The sequence below is a fragment of the Aplosporella prunicola genome (genome assembly GCF_010093885.1).
Source record: "Aplosporella prunicola CBS 121167 unplaced genomic scaffold K452scaffold_14, whole genome shotgun sequence".
NCBI lineage: Eukaryota > Fungi > Ascomycota > Dothideomycetes > Botryosphaeriales > Aplosporellaceae > Aplosporella > Aplosporella prunicola.
The window spans coordinates 870,886-895,234 of NW_022983542.1; the positions used below are offsets into that span (position 1 = coordinate 870,886).

At 54.0% G+C, this 24,349-nt stretch overlaps 8 protein-coding genes across 8 annotated transcripts; 2 read left to right on the forward strand and 6 right to left on the reverse strand.

Annotated features, from left to right (window-relative positions):
• Positions 1–1,168: 1,168 nt before the first annotated feature.
• On the reverse strand, positions 1,169–2,729 carry K452DRAFT_40256 (uncharacterized protein). Its single transcript, XM_033546619.1, has 6 exons — positions 2,516–2,729; positions 2,366–2,461; positions 2,271–2,307; positions 2,150–2,217; positions 1,692–2,095; positions 1,169–1,618 (listed from the first exon to the last, which is right to left on the reverse strand). Exons 1-6 carry the CDS (start codon positions 2,603–2,605, stop codon positions 1,192–1,194), a joined length of 1,122 nt encoding a protein of 373 aa, XP_033397211.1. The 5' UTR covers positions 2,606–2,729; the 3' UTR covers positions 1,169–1,191.
• A 1,490-nt stretch (positions 2,730–4,219) lies between these two features.
• K452DRAFT_288195 (uncharacterized protein) lies at positions 4,220–5,402 on the forward strand. The gene has a single exon (XM_033540607.1). The coding sequence runs from the start codon at positions 4,492–4,494 to the stop codon at positions 5,113–5,115; it is 624 nt and encodes a 207-aa protein (XP_033397212.1). The 5' UTR covers positions 4,220–4,491; the 3' UTR covers positions 5,116–5,402.
• Positions 5,403–7,354: 1,952 nt separating this feature from the next.
• On the reverse strand, positions 7,355–8,076 carry K452DRAFT_40247 (uncharacterized protein). The gene has a single exon (XM_033546618.1). It carries the CDS (start codon positions 7,925–7,927, stop codon positions 7,502–7,504), a length of 426 nt encoding a protein of 141 aa, XP_033397213.1. The 5' UTR covers positions 7,928–8,076; the 3' UTR covers positions 7,355–7,501.
• A 2,678-nt stretch (positions 8,077–10,754) lies between these two features.
• Positions 10,755–12,427, reverse strand: K452DRAFT_319099 (uncharacterized protein). Its single transcript, XM_033544213.1, has 2 exons — positions 11,262–12,427; positions 10,755–11,191 (listed from the first exon to the last, which is right to left on the reverse strand). Exons 1-2 carry the CDS (start codon positions 12,334–12,336, stop codon positions 10,866–10,868), a joined length of 1,401 nt encoding a protein of 466 aa, XP_033397214.1. The 5' UTR covers positions 12,337–12,427; the 3' UTR covers positions 10,755–10,865.
• Positions 12,428–13,906: 1,479 nt separating this feature from the next.
• K452DRAFT_298864 (uncharacterized protein) lies at positions 13,907–14,450 on the forward strand (the record flags this gene model as incomplete). The annotated part of the gene is made up of 2 exons (XM_033542160.1): positions 13,907–13,939; positions 14,004–14,450. 2 exons carry the CDS (start codon positions 13,907–13,909, stop codon positions 14,448–14,450), a joined length of 480 nt encoding a protein of 159 aa, XP_033397215.1.
• An 832-nt stretch (positions 14,451–15,282) lies between these two features.
• K452DRAFT_309253 (uncharacterized protein) lies at positions 15,283–18,699 on the reverse strand (the record flags this gene model as incomplete). The annotated part of the gene is made up of 2 exons (XM_033543234.1): positions 15,283–15,453; positions 15,559–18,699. 2 exons carry the CDS (start codon positions 18,697–18,699, stop codon positions 15,283–15,285), a joined length of 3,312 nt encoding a protein of 1,103 aa, XP_033397216.1.
• A 4,127-nt stretch (positions 18,700–22,826) lies between these two features.
• K452DRAFT_40326 (uncharacterized protein) lies at positions 22,827–23,161 on the reverse strand. The gene has a single exon (XM_033546621.1). The coding sequence runs from the start codon at positions 23,043–23,045 to the stop codon at positions 22,869–22,871; it is 177 nt and encodes a 58-aa protein (XP_033397217.1). The 5' UTR covers positions 23,046–23,161; the 3' UTR covers positions 22,827–22,868.
• Positions 23,162–24,331, reverse strand: K452DRAFT_40325 (uncharacterized protein). The gene has a single exon (XM_033546620.1). The coding sequence runs from the start codon at positions 24,137–24,139 to the stop codon at positions 23,279–23,281; it is 861 nt and encodes a 286-aa protein (XP_033397218.1). The 5' UTR covers positions 24,140–24,331; the 3' UTR covers positions 23,162–23,278.
• Positions 24,332–24,349: the final 18 nt, after the last annotated feature.

Genomic DNA, 24,349 nt, shown 5'->3' on the forward strand with positions numbered 1-24,349 from the left:
GGGAGGGGTTTTGCAATCTGCATGCCCGTCTGTGACCGGGGGTGTAGGGTGGGCATGGGGTGGCGGTCGGGTTTGTTTGGTAGGGGGGAGAGGGAGGTGAGACTTAGGGTGGAGCGGGGTGGAGCGGAGTGGAATGGAATGGTGGCCAATGATGGTTTTTTTTGCTTTTTCTTTCTTTTTCTTTTGCTTTCGTTTGGTGGCCTGCCTGTCTTGCACCGCACCACCACCACCAACCGCTACTTAGCTCTTTACGGCGCCCCGCCCCGGCCTGCGAAGCGAGTGATTCCACTTATGCCCATGCTCACGCCCTTCTTCGTCCGTCCGTCTGTCCATTCATCCCGTTTTACGCGCCACGGCTGAAGAAAAGGTAGGGCCAGGGCCAGAGTCCCGCGCCAGTAGTGCAGCCAGAGCGCAAGCCAGTGCGCTTTCCTCTTTCCCCTTCTCTTTCTTCTTCTTCTTCTTCCTCCTCTCCTGTATGCACGCACGCCACCCCACGCACCCACTACACCATTTTGCCACAGGCTGGTGCTGCGTCGGCGTCCGCGTTGCGGTACGGTGTGTATATCGCGGACATACACGTCCACGTACGCGGCCCGCGGAGCTGTGCACATGCAAGCAGCCAAGCAAGCAAGAAAGCAAGCGAGGAGACAGCGAGGCGGGTTACAGCTCGATGAAGCGCGACGTGGTACGGTGCGGTGCGGTGCGGTGCCGTGTGGTGGACGCGGTTCGGGTCGCTGGTGCGGCGTGGAAGCGTGGCGGGGCGGTCATGGTGGAACATGTGGTCGGGCGGTCATGGTGGAGGCTTGTGGGGTAGCTGCCTGTTTGTCTGTCCGTCCGGTTGTTTGTCGCGCGCCTGGCTGGCTAATGTCCTAGCTCTTTTCCTACTGTCGTGTATGCTGTGTCAATGGAAGCGGCTATGGAGGGCGAGAATACCGATGGGAAGGCGAGGCGGCCGTTTTGGTGGTTTAGGATCAAACCGAGAGGAGACAGCAGCAGCAGCAGCAGCGAGGCAAGAATATAGCCCAACACGAGCGGCCGCGGCGAGTACACCACCACAGCCAGCCTCGAAGGGGGCCCGCATCAACAGCATCGTCGGAGTCATCACCAGCACCCCCACAGTCTCATCCATCTCTTCATCAGCATGACGACGACAAAAGAAATAAAATTTTGAAGAGATCCACCACACGCACCCTACACGGGCGCATCTCCGCGCCCAACATGCGCCACATGCGTCCCGCCGCCATCGCCATCCTCATGAATCGGCCTCACCATATCCATCACATACGGGTCCTTGTAATGGCGCCTGACATCGCCGCCATTCCCGCTCGCGCTGTCCAGGCTGTGATACGTGCGCAGCTCCGTCTCCGAGTCGGCGCTGCGCGACAGCCGCTGCTCGCTGCGCACAATGACCTCGTTGGTCACGAAGATGCGGTCGAATGACAGGGACGAGATGATGGGCCAGAAGACCGGCACCGACGCGCATAGGATCGCCACGTCCACTTCGAGACAGGACAGCGCGATGCCCGTCGAGCCGACGAATGTCGGGTCTGGAATGGGCCAGAGCCCCGCGTGCGTGCGCACGAGCGCCGCCACGCGGATCGCGCTGATGATGACGACACTGTCGTGCGGACCGTTGTGTTAGCTTTGCTTCGGCTTGAGGGATGCTTCTGGCTGCACCAAGGGTCACTCACCCGCAGCCCATAAATAGTAGTCCGGCTATGCCGGCCCGCCGGCGGCCTTGGAAGTCAGAAGATGAGAGGCCTGTTAGAGGAAAGAGTAGGACGATGGCGTCGAATGCCATGTTCGCGCCGGTGTGGCTGATGAAGCCGACATAAAATGCTACTGGGTCCGTTTTGCCTGTGCCGAACAGAAAACAGTGGCCCGGCACTTCGGTCCACCATTTGTACACCGGCCAGCAGCTGAACATAAGAAGGAAAAAGTATGTCGTGCCCCAAAGGCTCACTATGACAATGAGGCCAACGCAGCAGCCGTGAAGCACGGGCTTGGTCTTGAAAAGACGGAGATATTGTACCAAAAGAGAAACTTTGATCAAGGTGGTCGAAGCAAAGTATGAGAGACTGGAATTCCAGAATGTCTGCGCGGAAGTTTAGCAGATTGAGAGACCGCCTTGTTCGGCGAGAGTGCTTACATGGAGGTATTCCCCATATACGCCAGTATCAAGATCCCAGACGTGTTGTCCCAATCCATGTTTGGGAACTTATAAAGTATTAGTGAAACATGTCTTTTTCTGGTGGCAGGTGGTGACTGACATTGTGATACAAAACCCGTCCCTATCGTGACCGAAATCTGAAGCGACCATCAAGGGTTAGCATAAGCAACAGAACTCAACTAAGGTCTCCCTTACACAAGCCAAAACAACCCAGACGTCATCCCACCCTGGGCTGTGGGCGAGCTTGAAACGAGCGTAGAGTCTAAACAAAACGGCCAGCCACGCGATGACCTATTGCGTAAATCAGCAAACAGCAACACCGTTTTGGATCATGTCGGAACATACCTGGAAGGTGATAATGAAGCCCAAAAGAGTGGCAGGATCATTCATAGGATCCACATATTGAATGGTGGTGGAAGAATCGTTGGAGGTCATGATGAATGGTACAGGTGCATCGTATCCAATGGCGAAGGGTAGTCAACGGCTTGCAGCCCCAAACCCAGGTAAAAGGATGGCGCCACAGGCAGGGCAAATACCTTTAAGGACGAGGTGGACTCGAGACGGGAGGACAAGCGAACGCCATTTTGCGTGCAGACCCCGGGGGCTGGTCCATGAAGGGGTGACACACCAGTTCGGCAGCGGCAGATGGGTAGCGAGGATTTTGGCCACCCGCTCCAATCAGCATGCTGCTTTGTCGCCAACGGCCAACCAAGCCAATCAGCCGTTTGCTCTGTTCTCGCGAATTGACACGGAAGGCCCACCCTCGCTGCCCTGTTCGCGACCCTGTTACATGGAGAGCACTTGGAGAAGCTGGGATCATGGTTGGAGCTCCTGCGGATACCCACCCACGCCCCGTGTGATTGGAGGCGCCGTATCCCTTGACCTGAATTAGGCCGACTGACGGTGAGCCCACCGCCCGTTACATTCTTCTGTCGCTATTGCCATCAGATCACCGTGATTCCCACCTTGATCATCACTGATCGGCAACCGCCGCAGGCGTCTACTTCTGCGGGCCGCTGAAGCGCGATGAGCGCCTGTGAGGCTGTGAGGCTGTGAGGCGACTTCCATCGGCATCCTTCAACGGTCGGCATCCGCTCGGGCCTCTGAAAACCCTTCAACGGCGCGCTGACCTCTTTTTTTTTTCTGCTGGCGTGAGTTTGTACAAGCTACCCGTTGCCTAGGATTTGGTATACAACCTAGCGTTCCCGCCACGGACACCCGTGAGGATCATCCCCCTGCGCCTTTAATATAACGTTCGTTAAACTTGGGGCGAGGTAGTCCGGCAAGCGAGAACTCGGTTGTTCAATATACGTTGTATGGCAGACAACACAGCACTGCAGACTGTGCAGACGGCCGGTCCTCAGTGGCGCGGCGCCACAGTCTCTGGGTTTTTCGAAGGATCAAAGGGTCCCCAGCTAGTCTCCGGCGGGGTCTACTGTTCACGTCTAGGCCTTCTCTCCGCGATCGGCTTGTTGAGCTATATCCGGAGTCTTCACCGCCCTCCGGGAGCGTGGATATATGATTAATGCGTGATCCTGCTCGCGCGAGCAGAAATCAAGGGGCCATGGGATTCAGGAATCGTGTCGGAATGAGGGGCAGCCGGCATGCGTACGTACGCACGTACAGGAAATCCTTTGTTGAATCATGCTCCAGCTTTTCGGCCCGCACCAAGGCACCAAAGGCCGGCATGCCGGCGAGGCGTTAATGTGCCCGAGGGCTTGCGCGAGGAGCGGACCGAGCCTGAGGCGTGCTGGGCTGCCGCTGCAAAGCTTTCTACGTGCGTATTCGCTGACTCGCTCGTGGAGAAGAAGTGTTGGTGGTGAGAAGAGGGCTGGAGGGAGGTTAGTGTCGGGGTACGCGTTCTTCGTCAAGCGTGTTTCTAGAACGACTCGTCGGCCCGCTAGAATAACCGAGTCCCCGCACTCCATCGCGGGACTCCAGACTGGCTTCTCTTGCGTCTTCCATCTCTCTTCTCTCTCTGCCCACTCACTCACACCCACTCTCATCGCCACCTCACTCTGCCACCTTAATTCTGCTACTCTCTCTCACACTCACTTCCTTCTCGTTTTCTTCGCCGTCGACAAGCTCGCGCGCGCTTCTTCTAGCCCCCAATCCCAGGCACACGGCACCAAACGACGATCCCCGAGCGATTATTGAATTAATCGGGACGTCGTCATGGAAACATTAGCAAGCAGGCATCGGATGTCCATCTGCCGCTCGGGATGCATGACGACACGCGACCCGCCGCATAGCACAGCAAAGGAGCAAAAAAGTTTCAGACGATGCGACCGGTGAATGTCATGCATATGCGGGAGATGACGATGGCGACAACGACATATGTGGCGACGGTGACAGCGCGCGCTCAAAGCCAGCCAGCTGTTGGCCGGTCAGAGCCTCACACGGACGTTGTCGGCGATCAGCTGAACCTCCCGCAATCCGCAAGCGCCGTTCACGCACATATCACATGCAGTCCGAAAATCCGATCTATGGTGATCGGCCTCCTATGCCTCTTGCGCAGCTATATTTCCGTCTGCTATTGTTGTCCCTCCCGCACGCCCCCAAAAATAGCAGAGAAAAAGCAATGTCACACCATCGTATGCGGCATTGCGACCTGCATCGGGCTTGTGGGGCTGAAGCTTAAGAGTACGTCACCGCAAAGTCTACCACCGACTACCACGTACTGTACTGCAATGCGACTCGTTTTGATGCATTTTGTGCTACATCTATCAATGGAAACAGCTTGCGTGCCCTGGTGTCGCCCTTCTCAGAGCCAGTGCAGGTACGCAGCGCAAGGACCCGGCAGCGCCGCCTCCGCCTGTCACGCTCCCCGAGAGGAAAGAGCGCGTTCACGCGCGCCTTCGTCCGTGCTATTCTCGATGCTAAAAGCAAGGCTTGCTACAACATCTCGCGCCACCATCCACTGTGAACACTATCCAGGCACCTAGGCACTGAGACACGCTCGTACGCATCTGCTTTTTACATCAAACCGCACGCGCAGATACCGCTCAGCCCCACGCAGATAAATAAGCAGGCACGTGGAATCACTATACATCATCGTAGTTCTTTGATAACCAAGGCCCATCAACAACGTTTCACTGCACGGTGAACAGCAGTATCATCTATATCACACCCCACGCGCGCCGTCGTCAGATCCGTGGCATCCCCAGTGCACGTGTGTGTTCGTACAATACTGTCTTCTGTATCAAATTGATTGAAACGGATTATCGCCCCGCCGACTTTCGCCTTGACCTTCCTGTTTCTTGTATTGTACTTACTAGTAAGCTTGAAATTGGGGCCTGCGTCGTCTCCGCGCGGCAACATCCGCCGCAACCGCACGGAAACACTATCCAGATGCTTCCTCACCAGTGCCCGCCAGCAATTGCAACCCAACTCAACCAGCTTCTCCCAGCAAACTCTAAAATGACTGAGAATTTACCCAGGCCTCGACCTCCACACCTCGCGCGCACAGGACGGCCAATGGCACAACGACGTTGTCTCGGAAATTGATCGGCGCAGGGGCCAGCACCGGGCCAGGCACGCCAGGCACTACCGGGACCATACAATACCAACCTCTGTCTTATCTAGATACTTCACCTAACCCGTGGCTTTCGCCTCTCATTTTCCTGGGGAAAAAAGAAACATACACAACGGTCCGCGGCATTGTGCAGTAAGGCAAGCAGCTCGGCTAGCACTTTCGCCAACGGCTCTGATTGGTGAGTGAGATTAGTTATGAAACTTCCTTATCTGCTCATTCTCTTCACACCGTCATGTTTTCTGCTTTGGGATGCAGTCTCCGAGATCTCGGTTGGTTAATACCCCTGAGCCACTGCAAAGCCAACCCACAGCCTGAAGTGCAAGTGTGTGTACCTTAGGTAACGCTTCCAATGCCAACAAGGAAGCAAGAACCGTCTCCGCGGCTCCAAGTCTTAAAATCGGGCAATATCGCAGCCACACACGCGCGTCCCCCCTCTCGGCTCTTCTCAAAGCAGCCTCGGCGGCGACTATCACCAACTGTGTACGTAGGAGCAGAGTCAGGTCCGGTCCGGTCACGTCAGGCGGCCTTGCGGGAGCTTCACTGCAATCACGTCTAGGCCAGCCTGTCTGTCGGCGCTGTGGTCCTGGTGGAGATCATCCACTATTGTTGCGCCCCGCCGTGTGAAATCTCCGCCGCTGCTGCCGGCCCTGCAGAAAAACGGGAGATCCGGGTAAAATATTTTTTTTTCTCATTCTTTTGTACGGGTTCGTGTCTGATCTTCGCCATGGCTGTCGCAGACGCACAGTTGACTTGGTACACCGCGGAGCACAGGACGAGGGCAAGCGCGACTATCGTAAGTGTTCTTTGCACCCAAGACGTACATACCTACCACACACCACCGGCGCTCTTTCCCGAACAACAACTCTTACCTACACACATGCCTCACCTCCCACCGCACACGCACACAGTCCCGTCCCGTCCGCTTCAAATTCCCCTTGATCCCCGGTGCCCAGAGCTTGCTCATCCACACAGCAGTGCACCCCAAGACCCAACAGAGCCCAACCACTCGTCCCGGCATTGCGTGTATCCATCTCGCCGGAACACACATACACACACGCTCAGTCATCCCGCCCTGCTGGAGCCGGATTTACAACAGATATGCATTTCCGATCCGGGCGCCGGAAGGCTGGACGCGCGGTGCAGCAAGTTTACAGCGGACGCATAAACCCCGCGACGCGCCCCACTGAGGGGCACCAAGCAAAGACACCAAGCGCGCGCAACGCCAACTGAGTGGCTGGTTGGCCGGGCCGGCGCGGCACGGGTGACGGGGTACATACGGCGGGCATGCGCCGCGCTGCGAAACACGCTGCGTGCCTGCGCTGTGTGGGAGGGGGTATCGAGTAGTGTTGGGTCGCCCACGCGGCCTCTCCCTCTCTGTCTCTGTTTCCTGTTTCGATCATCTCCGGAAACCTTGCCCCCTCGTCCGGCCCGGTTGTACGGAGTACGTTTCCTGCTACAGCACTCTCGGCCTTGCCTGCCTCGTCCTGCCTGCGTACCGTACATACCGTGCCCGCGGCGCCTCTTCCCGCTACCAGGCCCAGAGCCGGGACGCCCGCGCACGCGCACGCGCACGCATGTGCGCCGCTCGGCCCGTCAAACGTGCCTTTATCTCCGCAGGTTTGGCTCGCCGGTCGATGCCGGTGCGCGGTGCTGGGTGTAGAGATCGCGGGCGCGCGATAGCCAGTCTCGGAACAGACGGGCAGAGATCGTGGGGCTGTGGCCGCGGAGGCGGCACCTCCTGGCTGGCATACCTACCTGGGTAGTCGGCTTCGCGCCAGGGTGGTGTGATTCTTGCGCTACGCTGAGCCGTGCTGCTCGGAGTGCCGGCTTTGGCGGCGAGACTCGAGAGCGTTTGGGGCGGCTGTCTGGGCTTTGGGCTCTGGACTCTGGCCTCGGGCTGGTGCTGGGCGTGCGTGGCTGGGCGCTTGGTGCTTGGTGCTTGGTTGGTGGCGTTGCGTGAGATGAGGCCGGGCGGGTGTAGTTGCGGCGACTGTGGCTTGTGGGTGGGTCGGAAGGGTGAGAGGCTTGGTTCTGGTCCGCGAGTATAAGTATAAAGACGCTGCGAGGCACGGCGGTGCTTGTCGGACAGCGAACGCTTCTAAGAGAGGTGAGCGGTCTGGTCTGCTGTTTTTGGCTGGTGAGGCATGCGCTTGTGCTGATTCTACCGTGTTGGTGGCGACTGTGGAAGTGCCTGGTATGTATGTAAGCTTTGAGAAGAGCATGGAAGGATGGGTGTGGGCGCTTTCGATCGTTTCTTAACCCGTGATGCACTGGACGTGTTGTTATGGACTGACTATAGGTACGTAAGTGGCATTCAGTGACGCTTACTTAGAAGACAGCTTAAACATCACCGTTATTCACCTGCAGGCGCAAACAACGCTTTACTTACTCTCTTTTACACAAAAAATCCGCCGGCTCCTGGAGTCCTGGCGTGGGGTTTAAAACTAATTCCCGTAACTGGTGCCTCCCTTCTCAGTCCGACTCCAACTCTCGACAATGCGCCAAATCAACACTCCAGTCCCGCCCACAAAAGAGTCATGCGGCCAGAAGCAGACACACGAACCACTAACCCTAAGCACACAGCTGCTTTCACTACACTTTCCTCGTTCGTTCGTGCGCAGTGCAGTGCCTCAAAACTCTTAACATCTAACCCCATCTCTATCGTCTGACACGGATGCCTACTATACGCTATAGTTAAAGACCTATACTACCGCTCTATTAAGATGGCTGTCTTTAATTTCTACTTGTGAAGTTGTACATGTAGTAGCCGCAAGAGGGTTTTAAAAGTACTGGAAAGATAAGGCTGGCGGCTGTAGGCTCTTTTATTAAATAAGGCTTGTATGGCGCCTAGATTTCTCGGGGTGGGTAGAGACATGAGCTTTTGTGTTCGTGTGTCGTGTGTTTGCTGTGGAGACGCTGGCTGTGGGTGTGGTGGGAGTGGGAGTAAGGAGATGGGTGAGAAAGTGGATGTTTGTTCTGCTTGGCTTACTGATGGGAAGGGGGAGACGGGTTTTTGGTGAGAGGGTTGCGGTAGGAATAGCAGTAAGTTAGACTTGATGTCTAGAAGCGAGTATTCTAGCACGTGGAACCCCTGACACTGGAAAATACGTAACCCGACGAAGCAGACCCTAAGGCTACCTTCTACGAAGCGTTAGTATCGATCCCAGCTATGCGCACCACCGGCTGTGGCTGTTGTGGCTACAACCGCTGCTACCCCTACCACACAAAGTTGTTTTCAATTGGGGGAGTATTTTCTAAGTACGATAACTTCTAAGGTACTGATTATAACCCTTAGAGTATTTGGAGCGCGGGGTTTTTTTCACCTTTTGTTTAGGTTGATGATGAATAACTATTTAGAGAATAGTGAACAAGATCTTTATGTGGCGGTGATGTGGTTTGCTTTAGATGGCTATATCGTTGATACTTCTCCGTGGATCCCACCATTTCCTCCACGCGCTCGCGCTCGTCGGCGACATCCCTGCCCGTGAGTGAGTGGATAAACTCGGGATATGCGGACGTGGGTTTGTAGTCCTATTGATGCCTTGATTGTATTGTTGTGATAGAGCTTTCGGATGGGGTGCGCGAGCGTAAGGCTAAATTGATTAGCTACGAACTTACTCCGCCTGCGATAACAAGGACATGTTGGCGTCCTTCTGGTAGTTCTTGGTAGCGGATTTTGGATTGTGTTCGAGCTGGACAGGTTACTGAGACTTAAGGGGTTTAAATATTTGCGGCCGGCTTTGGTTCAATGGAATATGGGGGGCTTGGCTGGGTATGTATGAGCTGTAGGGTGTGCAGCTTATTACTGCAGCGCGGTAGCGACCAGAGGGCCGGTGAGCGGGAGTGAGGTAAGAAGAGGGAAAGCGTAGAGTAGACGAAATATATTAGGGCAGTAGTAAACAAGGAAATGTGTATCCTGAAATGTACTGATAATAATCTCCTGTCTGTCTTAGTATTCCGGTATGCATCAACCACTTTATTGTGAACGGTTAGCCAGCTGCGGTAAGTTGCTAAGTCGAGTCTAATATTAGAATTTGTTATCTACTAATATTTAAACTATTAAGTTGCGGTTGTGCCTCTTCTTTTCTATACTCGAATACCTAAGACACCGAAATTCGGTCGTCTTTATCCTATGCCCGAGTTTGCCAATTGAAAGCTGTACGAGGGCAGTAAAAGACTTTTAGAAGCGGATGAGGTTTAGTTGAAGTTTGTGTCTTAATGTAGATATTCTGGTTTCGATGATGAAGATGTTAGGCATCAGTAATGGCTAGAGATGGGTTACATCAGCACAAGCTTCTGATCTCCAGTATCGTCACTAAAGTATTTTCTTTCACTTGAATGAGGATTGAGTAGCGTCGGATAAACCGTTAACGTTTCAACGCTGTAAGCTTAGTAACTAACACCCATACATATTCTAGGTGATCAGGTCATTTTCCCCATGTTGTCCATGTTGTTAGTTTTGTTGCTTCGGAAATACTCACTCAATGCCTTTACCGCCCTATTCATAAACCGTGCTGCCGTCAAAGCCAGTGCTTCCAATACTCGCTCACTACTCTAAATATTGCATCAGCGCTATCATCCAGACCTCAGCTGCAGTCAAATTCCGGAGCTTCAGTTTCTCATGCATTGTAACGGTGATACAAACCTTTCTGGTTCTTAGTTTGACAGATCAACAACGACACCGGCGGATGTAACAGAGCTCATCCCGCACAGAGCCCCAGACCTTACCATAGCTGTAGAGGCTTGCTGATCCGAGCAGTACTGAGTGTTTAAGACGTCTGCATATGTTATTAATTAGTCGTCTTGAGAGAAGGGTAAATATTTTTGAAAGAGAAGGGTAAGTGCTGAATGCGGGGATTGATAAACTAGGCTAGTTGAGGGGAAGATTCGAGATTTTCGGCCTTATGGCTTGTGGTTAGCAGGTTTGAGTACGTATTGCTTAAGCGTAGTCTGTTCTCCTAACACAAACTTACGCAGGATTGGTATTTTAATTTCGTTTTATGGCTGCAGTGAGAGAACACGATATTTAAGTGGACCAAGGAACCGAAACGGAGGAAGGTTTTCAATAAATAATAATATTAAGGTACCTACGACCGTTACCCTGTCGTCTAAAAGTCGTACATCGTTAGAATCCTTGTATCCCTACGACGAACCAATTTTCTAAGCTTTGGTTGTATTAACGACTCCCACGCGATTAAATGTCGGTACCTCACCATCAACACGCAACCACTCGACGATTTGCGGCCCTTCCTCGAAAGCATATACACGGCCAGCCTGCGTAGCAGCAATCGGAGAAAGCGGCAAAACATTTTCCATATTTTTGACAGAATCGACCGAGGACCACGAGCCATTGCCCAAGTAGGACAACCTCACCCCGCCATTTGTTTTCGATGTCAGAACTTGTGCGTTGAAGAACTGGTCTTCGCCCAAGTTCGACATGGCGGCTATTTTGCTGCCTTTGTCGATGGTGAGATTGCCTGCTGCAGCTTGTGAGAAATCATGTTTGTTAGCTTGGTAGGGCAATATGTGTGGACTGACGGACCGGGGTAAGCGTACTCGAGTTTATGTTGAACCATTTGGTGCTGTTTTCGGCCTGGTGCAGCTCCAACATTCTCCCATCACTGCTGCGCAGGTACATGGCAATGCGCTTTACCTCGTCTCTCTGTCTCGGTCTTTTCGGGACCGGGACCACGGCTACAGTGGTCCACTTGTCGGCACTTACATTCGCGGGCAGGACCCATCCGTCGTAGTTGTCGCTGGGATATTTGATGTTGGGGTAGCCGCGAACGTCACTGTAGACTGTGAAAGCCGAGCTTGCGCATGTCTCGCTGGGACATTGTCGCGAGTACCCTGCCAGGATAGTGTCTGGAGAAGCCCGCACCGCAACGATTTTATCGTCATTCATTTTCCAGTTGTGAGTGTCGCGGTTGAAGGCCCAGACGACGTGGACGGTGCTGCTATTGTCCATGAAAGCGAGTTTGAAATCGCTTTGGTTGTCGGGGTTATTGTCGGGCCAGTAGTTGTACGCCGCTATTGCTGTCCCATTCTTCGGATCGATGGCTGTAGTGTTATCTACTGCTTGCACCCGAGATAGACTCCAAATGTTGGTCGACTCGTCCCAATCCGCCATCCAGATCTGTAACGATCCATCTTGATAGTACACTTGCGAGTGCTCGTTTCCTTCCGTATCTGTGTAGTTCGTGGCCGCCAGGTTCGAGATTGGATTTACTCTGCCTTGGAATAATGCGTCATCATTCGATCCGGTGAAAGACTTTTCCCCACGAGACACTCCAACCCCCACACCCACGCCGACACCAATTCCGATGCTGAAGACGACGATGCTGAACACTATCCAAAGCCACTTGCGGGAATCGGTATGCCTCTTTTCTTGAGCGGCGCCTGAATAGGTTGACGCATAGGCTGGCGGATAAGCTGACTTGGGTATGGCTTCCGGATCAGTGCCTGGATCGACTTCGGGTAAAGAAGCGCTTCTGTCGACTTCAAGGGTGCCCTCCGGTAAGACTTCCAGTGTGCTGTAGTCCGGATTTCGATCGGGTACGGAAAGAGAACCGCGAGACGTTGAAGGATCTGCACCCTCTCCCACTGGCGCTAAGTTGTAGCTGGTTGCCATAGTTGCCCTGTGTAGATGGTTCAGTCGTCCAAAGGCGTCGAAAAAATTTGTGAGTTGGCCATAGATTCTTTGAATCCTCCCCTTTACTTCGACTGTCCCACGCGGATTATGGGGCATGTTAGTGCACCTCCTTGTTGTCCCACCCCATGCCATCCCCACAAATCCTCCGCCTAAACAGCTTACACCTTCAGCAAACCAACCAACCAGAAAGCATCCGCGACGTGATCAACGTATGTCTGCCTCTCCATGGGGCCAGTATACCCCTGTTTCCCCACACGCTCACCGCCCACTGACCGCAGAATGTCCTATCAAAACCCTGCCTATAGCTGACCATATATGCATTGGCAGTTGCGAAAAGAGAGTAGTAAGTAATAAGCTAGCACACACTCAGCTTCCAAAGTGATGATAACACTCGAACTAGCTAATGCTTTAAATGGCGCAAAAGCATAATACTCTACCGTCATTGATAAGTAGCACAGCGACTAACCTACCTTTACAAATTTTTACCATTTTATTTCCTTTCTTCTCTGCCATTTTTTGGGCCCCCAAAATTCTCCACTGCAGCTGGTCAGCCGTGCGAAAATCTTTCTGCAAGCCGCGGCAGCAGCGGCAAAAAACCATAGACATGGCAAGGTGGTGCAATCACCTACCTATCCATGTCATGATCGGCACACAGGACCTACAAACGGCTTGGCAGCGCACACGTCCGCTATTGTACATGTGCCAGACGATCGACAAGTCGAACATGTGAATTAGAGCGTTGATGCAGGACGGCCCTCAGTCCTAGTAAATATAGCTTCTATGGCTAATATTCGTGCGCGCTGCCGCTTCTTCAGGCTCTTACCACGGCCGCAGAGAAGGCTGTCCAGGTCTTGTCACCAGGGAAGGGCTTTCGTAAAGGAAGCGATGTCGGCCACTGATCAGCCCTTGCTCTTTTCTGGCCCATTGATGCGCTGAGATAGCCGTCTGTGAAAGAGTCAACGGCAGGCAAGGGCTGGAATCGCAACGACTTGGTCCATGGAGAGTGGTGTAGCCGTCCTGACGACGTTGAGTTTGTGTTGGAGCAGCGCGCCGGGGCGCGTCATGGCGACCCCATAAAGCGGGGCCGCGGAGAATCCGCGGAGTGTCCGCGCCGCAGCCACCCGGATCCTTCACTGTTTAATCCTCTCCTTCTTCAATGTGTAAACTGGCAAGCAAGACGGTTTACATGTTCAAATATTCTTGTTCTATCCTATTCCCAAGTATTAAAAGACAGCACAGTCGAGGTATTGTTAAAATGACGATGTAGATAATAAGTTCCACCCATCAACATCTGATATACAACCCGACTCTTCTGAACCTATGAGTATAACGTGTATATTTCCTGCAAACTCCGCCCCAGCTGTCTCAGGTAGTATAACAAGCCCATCCTGAAGGATAAGCCCGTCTACTACGCAGTCATCCATCACTGAGACATAAAAGCCGCCTCCCACCCACCATTGCACCAAACCAGCACAAATCACAACCCTCTCAGCTCCCTCACCACCACATCTTTCCACCTTTCACCCAAACCCACCAAAGCCCCCAAACAATGCCCTCTTCGCCCACCCAAAGCAGCCCACAGGTCCGTTATTCATCTCCTCCACCACCATATCCTCCGGCTCCACCCCCGCACTAACACGCACCAGGCCGCCCAAGCCGACCACATCGACGAACAAGGCCTCCTCTCCACAAACAACAAGCTCCTCCACCCAGGTCAATCCTTCCAGATCATGACGCTCGCGACTGGGGAGCGCGTGCCCACCGGCACGGTCGCGGGCTTGTTGTGCAATTTAAAGGCTTATGATGCGCTTGTTGAGGCCGAGGGGGCCGAGGGGACCGAGGCCGGAAGAGAGCGAACCGGGGCTGGAAGAGACGGAACTGGGGACGGAAGAGAAGGAACCGAAGCCACAAAGGCTGCAGCAGAAGCCACAAAAGCGCAAAAAGCGCAGCTAGAGCACGAGATCCGGCTAGCGCTGCCCCTGCTGCACAAAGTGGGCATGTTCGAGCTATTCAGCGTCGAGGAATGGGGTGGAGGAAGAGCGACGGCGGGGCGGAAGTTCGTAGCGCGCGAGGCGCGGAAGTTGGGGTATTGATGTTTTTACCTACTGTTGATTTCCTGGGAAGAAATGTCTACATTAATAGTACACGTAGACTTTTATCGCTGTTGTCACCGCACAAAGATAGCAGAAAGCTAAGCACGCATACATACCTATACCATCTATCTACATACCTGCCCAGCACTAGTAGCTACTCTACCCATCCCACCCCTCCTGAAGCCCCTAATCACCTACCACAAACAAATCCACCCACTGTACAACACACCCGAACAAAACCAAACACAGCCCGAACCGCACCAAGCCAAACCGACAAGCCATTTGACATACACACCAGAAGAGCGGAGAGTGATACTACAACCATAAACAACAAGCCTTGGATCTTCTAATCCTCTTCCCACGAGTTCCACAACCACAACCACACAGACACACCACACGTCTGTGCCACAAGACCCCACGCATCCTTCATCTCACCCATCAACCCCAACCACAAGAGTAGTAAAGAATATAAAGAAGAAAAAGCGTGCATCAACGCACACAATACACACTCAAACCACAGCCCATAAACCAAAGAACAAGAAAAAACGCCTGTTCTAGATGCGAGCCAGCAAGCAGACATACAAACAGGAAACCGACCCGAACCACACCGCCATACATGGCTGGAAGATAGGGGGACAGCAACAGCTAGGACAGCGGCAGCGTCAGCATCAAAGGGTGGGTAAGGCAAGAGCAAGAACCTCTCTGACGCGCCGCCCCGCTTTCCGCGGAGCAGCTCTCTGCGCGGGGCGGAAAAGCCGATGCGCTGGCAGCAACAAGCCCATCCACCCCGCGCTTACTCCACCACTATACAGCAGTGAGAGCTTGGGTGAGCTCAATCGACGTCGTCGGCGTCGTCCGAGCGGCCCTCCTTGCCTTTCGCTGGCTTCGCCAGCTCCTTCTTCCACAGGCTGTTGGCGCGCTCGCGGTCCAAGTCCTTGAACACGACGTCGAACACGTCCGAGTACCAAGACACGGCCTTGCCTTCGATGCCGGCCTTGATGTTCTGCAGCACACGGTAGATGTCAGCAACCATACTATCATATAAAAAATAAAAAATAAAAAAAATAAAAAAATAAATAAAAAAAGAGGAAGAAAAGGGCAAACATACCTCCGGCAACTCCAACCAATCGCTCAAGTTATCGCTCGGGAAAATCACCATCTTGGCGCCCGCCCTCTTCGCCGCCACCGTCTTCTCCCTCAGTCCACCAATACGCAGCACCTTACCCGTAACCGTCAACTCGCCCGTCATGGCGATCGTCGGATCCAGCGGCCGATCCAGCGCCAGCGACAGCAGCGCCGTCGCCATCGTGATGCCCGCGCTCGGCCCGTCCTTCTGCACCGCGCCTTCAGGGCAGTGCAGGTGGATCTTGGCGTGCTCGAAGAAGCGGTTCTCCGGGAAGTCGCGCGCCATGACCGACTTGGCGAACGAATACGCGATGATGGTCGATTCCTTCATCACCGCTTGCAGGTTGCCCGTGCGCTCGAAGCCCGGCCGCGACGAGTGGTTCAGCGCCGCTTCGAGTATCGACTCGACGTACAGCGCCGCGCCGCCCATTTGCGTCCAGGCGAGACCCATGGCTACACCGGCGGGAGTCTGGTCGTAGAGGCGGTCGGCCGTGAAGACAGGTGGGCCGACGTAGTCCTTGAGGTTGTCCTTGGTGATGTTGACATGTACGCTGTCCGGCACCTTCAGGGCCACCCTGGGCTTCTCGGTCCTCTCCTGCTCAATATTCTCGGGCGTTTCCTTCACATCGGTGTTGTCCTTGTTGGCCTCTTCTTGCGCTGCCTTGCCCTCTTCCGTCAGAGCCTTGTCCTCCGACAAGACATCCTCACCAAGGTCCTGGATAATCTTGAGAGCGGATTTCCTGTAGACCTTCTCGATCTGCTTCTTCAGGTTGCGGACACCACTCTCGCGGCAGTACTTGTTGATGAGCTCAGCGATGGCTTCCTTCTCCAGCTGAACGTCGACTTCCTTCAAGCCGCTCAGCTCCTGGGCGGCAGGTGCGAGGTAACGCTCAGCGATAGCCATCTTCTCGTCAGCGACGTATCCAGAGAGTTCAATCATCTCCATACGGTCGAGCAGAGGGCGCGGGATGGTGTCGGTCATGTTAGCAGTGCAGACGAAAAGAACCTTGGACAGATCAACGGGCACATCCATGTAGTGATCCAGGAAGGAGTTGTTCTGCTCAGGGTCGAGCAGCTCCAGCAAGGCAGATGAAGGGTCACCCTGATGACCGCGACCGATCTTGTCGACCTCATCAATCAGAATGAGAGGGTTCTCCGTCTGGCACTTCTTGAGAGCCTGGATAATCCGTCCAGGAAGCGCACCAACGTACGTTCTTCTGTGACCCTTGATCTCCGCAACATCGGTAAGACCACCAACACTGAAACGGTAGTATTGCCTGTTCAGAGCCCTGGCGATCGACTTGCCGATACTAGTCTTACCGACACCGGGCGGGCCAACCATGCACAGAATCTTGCCCTCGACCGTTCCTCGCAGCTTGCCGACGGCGATAAATTCGAGAATGCGGTCCTTGACATCCTTCAATCCATGGTGATCCTCATCCAAAACCTTCATGGCGTTCTTGATGCCAAAGTTCTCAGCGCTCCTCTGGCCCCAGGGAATCTGAGTCAACCAGTCCAGGTAGTTCCGCGTGACATTAAACTCTGAAGCAGCAGGCTCAAGGTGCGCCAACTTGTTGACTTCTTCGTCGAAAACCTTTTTAACAGCCTCTGGCATAGCAAGCTTGGAGGCCTTCTCCTTGAACTTCTCAACGAGCTTCTCTTTTCCATCGGTCTCGAGACCCAACTCTCTACGGATACCACGCATTTGCTCCATCAACCAGTATTCCCGTTGCCTCTTTGTGATCTTCTTTTCAACATCTTTGAGAATCTTGTCTTGAAGCTGAGCGTTCATGTATTCCTTCTTCAATACAATCAAAGCTTTATGCAACCGATCCTCAATGTTCATTGCTGCTAGTGCTGCCTGAAGCTCGTGAGATTCGCCCTGGGCAACCGCAGCCGCGAAATCAGCCAGCTTGGCCGCATCGTCGCCTACGTTGCCAGCACCTTGGCTCATGGAGAAGGTAGAAATCTGATCGCGGAAAAGACTGTTGATGGCGGCAACCTCTTTGAAAGTGTTCACCATCTCGCCAACGAGAGCGCGGACGGTGGGGTTGTTCTTCTCGAAAGGTTCCTCGACAAGGTTATCCACATTTACCAAACTGACAGGGTATTTCTTCAAGAACGAAGTGGGCTCGTACTGGCCAATCTGCTTCGTCTGGTCCGAGACGCCTTCCTCAAAACTAGCCCCGACATCACCCTTCTTGTGTTGTGCGGGATCCTTTGTCGCCTGTTCAACTTCCGGTGTTTCGGCCGAAGTTTCAGTCCTGGTGAGCACCTCTCCTGCGGGACGGGTCGGCGGGATGAGCGAAGACATCTTGATCCGGCGGTGCGGGTACAAGACGGCGGTCATGCTAGGCTCATCGCCCTGCACAGGGAAAGCGCTAGTAATCTGGCAGAAGGTACCGACCTCATGCACGTCGTCGGGGCTCTCAATGACATCCTTGTCCGCATCGTCGTTTTTCAACAAGAACGCGCCAATGTATGGCTGTCCTCTCTGTACCATATCGTGTATCGCGGCCGCGACGGCCTGGTTCCTGATCGTGATGGCCTTGTAGAAGCCTGGGAAGAGGGGCCGCTTGCCAATTGGAATTGCCATGACCTGCGGGTAGACATCCGGCACCGAGGGCTTCTGCAGCGAGCGCTCGCTGGTCTTGCGCCTCTTGCCTCCGCCGCCGCTTTCGCCACCGGACGGAGGAGCTTCGCCACCGCTGCCGCCAGAGCCTCCCGAAGAGCCCTTGCCATCCGCGCCTTTGTTGGAGGGAATGGGCTCCGGGTCCTTTGCCTTCGCATTCGCTCCGGTCTCCGGCTCCTCCGGTTGTTCCTTTTTCTTCTTCTTATCCTTGTCCTCTCCTTCGCTCTTCTTCAAGCTAAGTTCCTCGTCCGGTGCCGCGCTTGGGGGCTTTTCCTTCCTCCGCGCCGGAGTGGTGGAGAAGTGGCGGGAGGTGGATAGCGAGGACGCAGTCGCGCGATGCTTCGACGACGAAGGCGGGCATCGTGCGAGAGAACCGTGATAGGATCGGCTAGCAGCCCCAAGGATAAGTGAAGATGACCTGTTGAGATTACCGTGCTGGCGCGACGCCTGCCGCAAAGCTGCCCGCCATGGCAGATTCTGGCCGTAGAGCATGGCGAGGCGGGGTTACAGAGATTGGGAAAGATGCGCGCGATGCGACAAGGAGAAATATAGGAGTAGTGCAACAGGACCAGATATCGGTCGAGTCGCGAGATGTGGAAGATGAAGATACTAAGGGGCGGCGGCAAAGGCGGGCGATTATCTGAGAAGCTGTTCGAAGCTCCGGTCGATGCGTGTCGATGACGCGCCGAGAGCTGCCGGGTTTTAGCCGGCAGCGAACCGCGTTTCGCCATCCATCAGATTAGATCTGATTTGACCGCCACCTGGCTATCGCCATCGCTCACCTATCTGAATCTGAGTTTTACGTAGTACAAAGGGCTATCGTCTAATTCTCTTCTCTTTGAAGACGTATCTACACTGAATGGACTGTCTACCCACCAGCTATCATTTGGTGGCAATCTCACATGAGTAATCGTTCTACTCCGCTCCGACATCGCCCCATAGGTTCATCTAGAAGTTCAATCGGTGATAGTACTTGGGCTTGGTAAGCAAACTCCGAAGTCTATCTGGTCAATGCCGTTGCCCTAGCTTTGCACCACAGATAGGAAGATTAAAATTATCTCGTGAAGGCTAAGCCGCTGTACTTAGTACGTCGCCCAGGTTTTTTCAGAAGCGTTAATTGCTATTCGAATAATACTAGATACAAGCTTGCTTAGCATAAAGCCGCACCAACCTATCAACCTGCGCAGCGTAGCGAGATATAGCTAAAGTAGCACACTGCATTAGACGCGCCATAGACCCGAGAGCCACCATACTTTGTAAGCCCTTTTGTCTTGATGCAGAAATTCATTAAAACAATCAGCTATACCTTTCCGAGCAGAAACATAGACCGAGCGAAACAATTCCTAGAGGTTGCGGTTTAACCAGGGATATCTTGGTAACCCAGCATTGTTCCTAACTTGGCTTCAATGTTTTGAGAAGAGCTATACCGGGAACTTTGACGGTCCCAGCTCGATCCATGAGACGGCTTGTCTGGATCAATCCACTGAAGATATTGCTCCGTGAGTAATCCAAGAAGGACAATGGGTCCAGTGACTTCCGTAGAGGGCTTCATTTTACTCGTATCAAGTAGATCCCTGTTGCGCATTAGTATGTTGGACAGTCTATCTTACTTTCGACTAGCTCACGAAGCAAATTTTTGACTTACCATAAAACTGCTTTGTTCGTAGGTTCCCAAAAATTAATGTCAAGTGTCTCGAGGAGCGGAAATTTTGTGTCAATCGTGTTTGAAAGTGCCATAAGAAACGGAACGAGAAACAGTACGTAATCGCCAGGGTGGTTAGTATGAGTGTCTCGAGTGATGGCGGGAAAGGAATCACAGTACGGGTCCAGTCCAAGTTCCCGTTGCTTTCCGAATACGATCCCACCAAAAATAAGCTCGATATTTCGAGATGCTTCAGTTTTACAAAATCTGTAAACCCTATTGGCTCCACTTCTCCCCTCTCAGGGTCTTCATTCCAGGCCCAGCAATCACGGAAGTCGAGTACAAGCGTCTCTAGTGTCTCTTTCTGACACTGCAGGGAACTGAGCAGAAGACTGGTTTCGATGGAATTGGCTCCGAGTTCTCCAGAATTACCGGTACGATACTCGAAAGACCTTAGTGTAGAACAGGCCTGAAGAATAAAATGAAGGTGGTCATTCCAAAGTTCAGAGTGTCGAGTAGAGATGGTATCCAGCTTGGAGACCTTTTGTGAAGCTGGGCGCGAGGAATTGGACGCCGCTTGTCCTTCTAGATTACTGCTACCTACGGAGGTATATATGCTGCTATCTAAAAGAATACGTTTCTTGTTGAGATCCTTAATTCCTTGCAGTAGAAGAACGTGTGGTGTAAGGGAGTCAGTTTATTGTGTAACAACTAACCGTAGGGTTGAAGCTGTGCGTTGTTAGAGTGATACTGGCTGACACCTTTATAGGCCATTTTTGATGGTGGAACCGTCCTGAGGCACCAGCCATAAAGTTGCCGCCTGAACACGCCTGCAAGAGATCCATGCTTCGGAGAGACGGCAGACGAAAAAAGCCCCCAAGGAATGCGGGATGAAACCCCTGTTCGCGTCCTAACCAATCACCATTAATGACTGAGATGTGGGCGAGTTTAGACAAGATATTCTCGGAGGGATTCTGAGAAGCATATTCCGCTACCAATGGAATGAACTCAATGCAGGGATCCGGGTCAACATAACAGTATGGGGGTATAATGGTGAGGACTTTCAGGTTCGACAGCAAGACCAGTAGGAGAGCCAACTCGCTCTCGCTGTCGCCCTCCCGCAGGTACTTTATCCATCTTTCAGTGCCAGAAACTTTAATAAGCCTCACTATTTTGTTGAAGGCATCTGAGTTGTATCTATCGGGCTTAGCTTTGTCTCCGCAAAGTTCGTTGAATGCGTTGAAGAAAGCATGTTCGACACGTTTTGCTAAATCAGGCTTTTCGAGTATTGTCCGTAAAAAAAGTCTTCTCGAGTATGAGTCAATCCTCCCCGTACTGAATGTGCAGTATAGAAAGGGATCAACGATTTGGTGAAATATTCTCGAAACGAGGGAAAGAGCGCATAATGTTCTGGCTTGACTACGGACACTGGCTGTCCAGTCATTGAATACTTCTTTTGTGGAAAGATCGGCAACACCCCGCGAATCGAAGTAGCGACAGATTTCTGCGAGAATTTCGTTGGGAAGAGACTCGATAGTGAGCGAAGCATCCCGTGCCAAAGCTTGACGAGATAACATCGTCATACTGCCATCGGGAAGGTGTCCAAGCTCGTCAGCGGTACCTGGGGAGCCATGAGAGGACTCTTTTATGTCCGGTAAGTCACCAGGTGGGGCCTCAATCCGCTCCGATCCCAGATCGGGGCCCGGTGTGGCCATGGTGGGACAGAGTGAGGCTGAGGAGACAGGCGGTAGTGAAAGTTGGGCGTTGATTTTCAGTTGCGGGGAACGATGAGCTTCAAATGGACGTTGGTATGTGCGGCGAGTGTGAGGGCCGAGTCCGCCAGTGGACCAGCTGAAATTGTCAGTGGACGCGTCACAAACGTCTGCCGAGTGTCAACCATACCTGAGAATGAAGCCGCCTGATACCAGGCGCCGCAGTGTAATCTGGACAAAAAGGAGCCGGTGACAGCACCGTGCCGGCGCCTGAGAAGGTTGACGAAGTCCTCGGTCCAGAGGTTGAGGTGTGATGCAGACGGGATGGTGGAGGTCGGGGAGTGGACAGACGAAGGATTACAGCGAGACGCGTCGAGAGAAGAGGCAGGCGTGCTCAAGTGTGCGCCAGTGGTGTCGCGTCTCGTGCCTGCCTACTACGGCCGGACCTCCACCCCAGTGCTGCCTACCTACATCCAATCTAACATCCAACTAACTCAGTCAACTACAGAACCTCACACCGATCCGCTCAATGGCGCAACTGCTACAAGGACCCCTGCCTAACCATCTCACAGATCCGTCCAAAATAGTCTCTGCACTCCACCTCATCCATTTCCCACTTCCGCGTATCTTCCAAAGGAACATCCACCCATCCACGATCCTGCGAAGACACCACCTCGTTAAACTCGCGCAGCAACTCAATATATGAGAAACCGCCCTCAGGGGGTCTAGGGAGCGGAAATTCAATTTCCAACGGAGGCATGGCGCACTTTACGCCAGCACCAGCGAGCAAGTATCTCAGGCCAGCCCTCAGCCTGATAATCTTGTCCCGACGCTCTTTGGACGCGAAGACGAATTCAGGCTCAGGGAACTCGTGTTCGAGCTGCAAGAACCGGAAACTCCGCAGGTCGGCATAGCAATTGTGGGTGAAGAAGTCGAAGAATTGGATGTACTTGTTCCAGTCATTCCTTTTCTCTATCATGCGTAGCGCCTCCAGTGAAGGGGGGAATATGTCGGCAAGGTCTCCGGTGCCCTTCCCTCGACGCCACATTCCTCGCTGCTCCGATGCTAAGTCTGCGAGCAAGCACTCGGAGATCTCAATGCATTTGAGACTCTCGAAGTCTTTGAATGAGCTTTGCAAGAAGCCGATGAACACCTTCTCGTCCACTCCAAAGACGTCTGCACCCTGCGGGTCCAGTCTGAGATGCACAAGCGAGGATTTATGAAGACGCAGACCTTTTCTCAGGCCATCTGTCCAATCGAGTTCAGTGTTTACTTTAATGAGATTGATCTTGGCCCAGCTCCTTTGCTCAGCAACCCAACCCCACTTGTAAGCAAACGACTTTAGTGCCTTGCACTCTCGCACAGCTCTTCCAACAAACTGAGGAACAAGACCTGATTCTTCGAACGCCAGAATCTCGACGTTGGAGTCCCTCTCGCGCCAGCCCTTTCGAAGCGGCACTTCGTCGTAGCTCGTCTGATGGCATTTGATACGCACCTCACGCAGTGACGGCAATGCCATCATCCGCAGGAAGGCATCTGCGCCAAAGCCCTTCCATTTATGCTCCTTCGTATGGATAATAAGACACTCCAGCCTCGCCAACGGCGCCAGAGCATCTCCACCGCGCGACCACTGCCGCAGACACGTCGTCTGCCAGAGCTTCAGCAGCCAGGGATACGCCCACAACCCCCGACTCCCCATATCTAGCCGCAAGACCCGTTAATTGGGCGCCAGCGCCACTAAAAGCGCTAAATCGGCGTCGTCGCCCCCCTTCCGCAACGCGCGCAGCCATGCCCGTCTCTTCCTCCCATCCTCCTCCTCCTCCCCACCAACAATCTCGTCCGCCAGCTCCTCCGCCGCAAGCACCGCCCCCGCGCACTGCCGCACCCCGCCCACGGGCCCCGCGTCCACCTCCGTCACCCACGTCGCCCGCTCCGGCCAGCGCACCAGCTCCGAGACGAAGCGCTCGCGCGCGCGCGCCTCGCGGTAGCGCCGAGCGTCGTCGTCGTCGGCGGCGTTGTTGACGTTGTCGTTGCTCCGCGCCGAGAAGACAGAGCACGCGAGCGGCGCAGCGAGCGCAGCAAACCGCCTCGAGACGAGGCGCAAGCGGGTGCAGAAGCGGAGGTGGGTGCGCGTGGCATTGGCGCCGGCGCTGTCATCGCCGTGGCCGTGGTGGTCGCGGAGGAGGACGCCGTCGCCTGTTGGGACGAGGTGGCTGAAGATGGCGAGCAGGATGTGCGCCGGGAGCGCGTTCAGGTGCGGCCTAGTGTAGTTGTAGTTGTGCGTCGTTGTCGACGCGTCTGCGTCTGCGTCTGCGTCTGAGCCGTCACGGGCGGGACCACCACCGCGCCGTCGATGCCGCTGCCTCAGCCTTTCCTTTTCCCGTCTCCGTGCCATTCCAGCTTCCGCTTCGTCATTGTCGCTGCTGCTGCGTTCCAGCGTAGACTTCCGCGCCGACGACGACGACGACGGCGCGACAGCCGCGCGCACAACCATCGCGATGGCGCATGCGACGACGGCGGTCGCGACGATGGCGCTCGCTGTGTGCGAATGCCATTCACTGGCGGCGTGGGCGCTCATCTTGTTGGCGTTGGCTGGAAGACGCGGCGCGGTGGGTAGGAGTAGGAGTATCAAGAGGAGGAGGATAGATACTTGAGACGGGACGCGTGAGGTTATTGGATAGGTGGTGTGGTTTGGATGGTGGTCGCGAAGACGCCGATTCTCTGCCAAGGTGCCGCGGATTGGTACGAAAGGACGACGACGATGCTGGACAAACACAACAAAGAAGAA

What these genes read in the sequence shown, in the direction of transcription:
- K452DRAFT_40256 (XM_033546619.1), bottom strand. Translation starts at nt 2,605, where the DNA reads ATGACCTCCAACGATTCTTCCACCACCATTCAATATGTGGATCCTATG. An exon ending in GCTTCATTATCACCTTCCAG is followed by an intron (nt 2,462 to 2,515) that starts GTATGTTCCGAC and finishes TTTACGCAATAG; the next exon opens with GTCATCGCGTGGCTGGCCGT. An exon ending in TATATGGGGAATACCTCCAT is followed by an intron (nt 2,096 to 2,149) that starts GTAAGCACTCTC and finishes ACTTCCGCGCAG; the next exon opens with ACATTCTGGAATTCCAGTCT.
- K452DRAFT_288195 (XM_033540607.1), top strand. Translation starts at nt 4,492, where the DNA reads ATGGCGACAACGACATATGTGGCGACGGTGACAGCGCGCGCTCAAAGC.
- K452DRAFT_40247 (XM_033546618.1), bottom strand. Translation starts at nt 7,927, where the DNA reads ATGCTCTTCTCAAAGCTTACATACATACCAGGCACTTCCACAGTCGCC.
- K452DRAFT_319099 (XM_033544213.1), bottom strand. Translation starts at nt 12,336, where the DNA reads ATGGCAACCAGCTACAACTTAGCGCCAGTGGGAGAGGGTGCAGATCCT. An exon ending in ATGGTTCAACATAAACTCGA is followed by an intron (nt 11,192 to 11,261) that starts GTACGCTTACCC and finishes ATTTCTCACAAG; the next exon opens with CTGCAGCAGGCAATCTCACC.
- K452DRAFT_40326 (XM_033546621.1), bottom strand. Translation starts at nt 23,045, where the DNA reads ATGCCATCAGACGAGCTACGACGAAGTGCCGCTTCGAAAGGGCTGGCG.
- K452DRAFT_40325 (XM_033546620.1), bottom strand. Translation starts at nt 24,139, where the DNA reads ATGAGCGCCCACGCCGCCAGTGAATGGCATTCGCACACAGCGAGCGCC.